Below are 4,193 nucleotides of genomic sequence, written 5' to 3' on the forward strand. Positions count from 1 at the left end.
CGAGACGCGAGAAATGAAACAATTTCGAAGCGTTACCCCAAAGGGTTTTTGAAAAGAAAATCTTCCCCCTCGTCTTTTCCTTTCCCCCTTTCCCCCCTCCCCCCTCCCCTCAGCACCATAACACCTCCGCCTCGGCTAGTTTTCCCCCCTCACCATCACCACCGCCACCACACACAGCGCCACAGTGCCCCAAAAGAAGGCCGAATTTAGTGAAATCACATTGATAATCGACACGCATATAATCAGGTTTTCGAACCACTGTTTTGACTCTTACCGGAACAATTTTTTACCTTCCAGCTTTCCCTCCCCCCCTCCCTTCCTCCAAACCCCCCCCCACCCCTGTCCTACTCCCTGCCCCCTTTCCAAACCCCTTCCACCTTGGACAAACCCCTTTACACCCAAACCCTTTCCCCCGTGCCAAAACCCGACAGGCTTTTTCTTTGCACCCGCCCCGACACAGGGCTTTCATTTTTCCAAGCTGTCCCCCTCTCTTCCCCCGGGGTCAAGGGTGACATCCCCTCACCAACAGACACGACCAGCCAACCCCAAAACCAAGCTACGGGACGAGCGAACAAAGCCATCAGCCACCAAAAAACAAACCAAAACTTGAAAAAATAGCCCCCCCCACCAATTCCAAACCCACACAAGAAACTACCCACCCAATCAACCCCTCAAGACCAAGCATCATTTACCCAAAACACCCAAAAAACCCCAACCAACCAAAACCTAAACTCAACCGCAAACATACCAACAAACCTAACCACCACGCACCATCCGACTACACAAAACGATACCATACAAGCGCAACATACCAAAAACTCAAAACCACACCCCACAGAACAATAATAGCAAAACCGCCCCAAAAGACCACCAACCAAGGACATCCACCCCAAACCCCAAGACCCGTCACTCAACCCTACCCCGACGAAGACCCTAAATTGAACGCATAAAATACTCATACGCAACCCACCACCATAACCACACCCACCAAGTCAAAACCTAAAGCACCATAATACCAGATACATACCCCACAATAGAATTCAAAAAACCCGACAAGCAAGACCCAAAAAACCCCCCAATTCAGCCACCAAACCAAGATCATAACCACACTCAACGACAATGCAACCAAAGATAATCACAAAGAACACCTTCCAGACACCAAAACCTAACCATAAAAAGGCCTCCAAATACCTACCAACCACACAAAACCGAAACCCAAATCCATGCCAACAACAGACACAAATACCGCCCACAACCAAAGGAACACAACCAAACCCCAATCACCACACCCTGAGCCTCAAACCAAGGGGACCACAAAACCCACACCAACCCATCCCCTGTCACCGACCCTCCACGTTATCGAACTAACACCAGCTGTTCATTGTCCCAAGCTGACACCAGCCCTTTACCTATCGAGCTGACACCCTTCATCTGCACTCTACTAATCGTTCACTTTGTCAAGCTGTCATCAACCCTCCACCCCTGTTAAGCTGACGCCATCCTTCTGCCTTGCTAAGCTGACACCAGTCTTCCACCGCGCCAAAAAGTTGACACCCTTCATTTGCACTCTGCCTATCTGCCACCCTGTCAAGCTGACACTAGCCTTCTACCTTGCTAACCTGACACCAGCTGTCCAGCCTGTCAAGCTGATACCCTTCTCTTGCACCCTATCAGTCTTCCATTCTTCCAAGCTGAGACCGGCTTTCCACCAATCAAGCTGACACCAGCCTTCGACCTTGCTAAGCTGCCACCCGTTTTTCGCACCACGCAAACCTTTCCCAAACAGAGCGGTGGGACACAACAGACCCATTACACATCTGTCACAGCTGCAACGCCCCCCAAGTACCCGCATGTGTACAGGTGCGTCCCGAAGGTTCACTCTAGACCAGGTGGTTTTGCTTGAGGGGGTGGGGAGGAGGGGGTAGCGGGGAGGGAGGAGGGGGATTTCGAGGGGAGGGGGGGAGCATCATGGAAATAAAACTTTACTGTTAGGTAATTAGAGGTTTGCGTTGCGTGGCATTGTGTGTGTGAGGAGGAATGTGAGGTGATGATGAGATGATGGTGAGGAGAGTATGGTGGTGATGATGATTAGGAGGAAGGAAAGGGAGGATGAAGTTGCTGGTGGTGATGATATGGGATATGATAAGGATGAAGTGGAATGGAGTGAGGCTGATGGTGTTGATGCATTATGATAATGAGGATGATGGTGATGGTGGTGATGATGCTGGAGATGATGATAATGGTGATGATGGTGATAATGGTAGTGATGATCATATTGATGATGGTGATAGTGAGGATGATGCTGTGATGATATGATATGATATGATGATGATGATGATGAATATGACGAAGACGATGATGCAGACCAGAATGTGAAAAGGTGATAAAGTTGATGATGGCGATAAATAGTACGAAGGCGAGGATGCAGATGACCCCAGAGTGCCTGAGGGAGCAGCGACGCCGGCGGCGGCGACGTGGCGCGAGCAAGCGGCGCAGCGGGAGAGCCGATCCTGCGACGTCGGGAAATGCGTTCCTCTGCTTTCCTTCTGCATCTGTTTCCTTCGTCTTCCTTCGGCCGAGACGCGCGGGCGGGAGGCATCTGCTTATCAGGACAGGATAAAAGTGCAGGTGTTGCCGACATGTGCAGCGACGCGCGCGCGTTCGTGTGAGTGTGTGCACGTGTATTCCAGCAGAATGTTGAGTGTGCAGGTGTCCCATTGAGTAGCGAGGAGCAGAGATTGACCTGTGTGTGCGCTGACGGTTGCATCACCGTCGGCCTCTCTAGTACGACGACCTGCAGCTTTGGCGCCCCTGGCGAGCGTGTGTGTGAGTGCTTGCCCTGGGTCGTGGCGGTCCTTGCAGGTCGTGAGGTGCAGGCCCTTGGTGTGTCTTTTGCACTTTGTTGACATAAATGCTATTGATCACAGGAAAGGAAGTTATCGGGTAAGACAGGTGAGATCAATAGGGGCCGGGCCATGTGCTCGCCCCACGTGGCTTTGTATACATGCCCGCCCGCAGGACAGACCGCCCCCGCCGGAGGACGCCCTCGCAGATCCTTGGAGTCAGCACGCCTCCCGAGGGCGTCCCAGGGCGCAGCGCCGCACCCTGCCTCCTAAACACTCCGTAGGTCCAACAATGGCAGCCCCAACGCCACTGGAATACTGCCTCTCATTCCAGGCCTGGAGGTTCCGGGAGGCGCGATGCCGGCCGCTGCGGACAGCGCTCGCGACCCGTGGAAAAGGCGGCACTGACGGCGGTCTCCTGGGGGCTTCGTGGGCTTCAGCTAGGGCTGTCTGCCTTCGAAGAAAGCTAGTGTGTTTGTTGTACAATTCAGTGGAAGTCACTTTAAATTGATGTAAACAAAGGCAGCCTGACCGAGCACCCCCGGCCGGGGTGCGTAGTAGAGTGCGCGGAGTGTAGCCATACAAACATGGACGTCTGTGGAAGCCCAAGTCTCGTGTTTTTGTGAAATTTCAGTGACTCAGCGCTTGACCAGGGCTACGTGGGTGACTTCAACATCAAGATTAAGGTATCGGTGTGTGTTTGGTGTAGCCATCGGGGTGTTGGAGCAGGCCCAGGGCGAGATAAAGGCAGGAGATGAGTGAGGCCGGGGCAGGAGTGGGGGTCGGGGGGGACGGTGGCGCGAGTCCGGGTCTGGGCGGGTGCGGGGCCGCCGCGCCACCGCCAGCTGACTCTCCTGCCGCCACCACGGCTGACGCGGCCTCGCCACTCTGCTCGTCGCCGCCGTCCCCGACCCCAGCCAGCGACGAGCCACCGGGTACCCCCGCGCGTGCCTCAGTCGCGCGACACGTGCCCGAGCGTCCGGACCGCCTCGCCCCCGCGCACAGCCACCCGCCGCTCTCCCTGGCCACCACGCACCACCGCAGCCCCGACCCCGACGATCCCGACGAGGACCCGGACCTGCAGCCGCGGATTCTCCACACGCAGACGCTCGCCCTCCACCACCACCCCGAGGACGACAGTGAACTCTCGCCCTCGGCCCACGTTAACTACAAGGACGAGCCCCTCAGTGTCAGTGTCGTCCACGAGGACTCGCAGCTGGACTCCCATGACTCGGGCTTGTTGAGTCCCAGTGAACTCTCTCCTCGTGAAGGTCAGGTCAGTGTACCCAGCATGATCGACGCGTCAGACTTCAGATCGCTCCAGCCGGAGCCGATCTACCAGAACTTGTC

The 4,193-nt window shown here is 55.3% G+C and overlaps 1 protein-coding gene across 2 annotated transcripts in view; it reads left to right on the forward strand.

Moving 5' to 3' along the window:
- Positions 1-3,424: 3,424 nt before the first annotated feature.
- The window catches only part of LOC125040053 (homeobox protein onecut-like), a 301,104-nt gene continuing 300,335 nt past the window's right edge, over positions 3,425-4,193 (forward strand). For both annotated transcript variants that reach the window (XM_047634505.1, XM_047634506.1), the window contains exon 1: positions 3,425-4,193. This exon is cut by the window's right edge and continues 1,121 nt beyond it. In XM_047634505.1, the coding sequence (XP_047490461.1) occupies positions 3,598-4,193 (596 nt within the window). In that variant the 5' untranslated portion in view covers positions 3,425-3,597.

This window comes from Penaeus chinensis, chromosome 28 (genome assembly GCF_019202785.1).
Source record: "Penaeus chinensis breed Huanghai No. 1 chromosome 28, ASM1920278v2, whole genome shotgun sequence".
NCBI classification, from domain to species: Eukaryota; Metazoa; Arthropoda; class Malacostraca; order Decapoda; family Penaeidae; genus Penaeus; species Penaeus chinensis.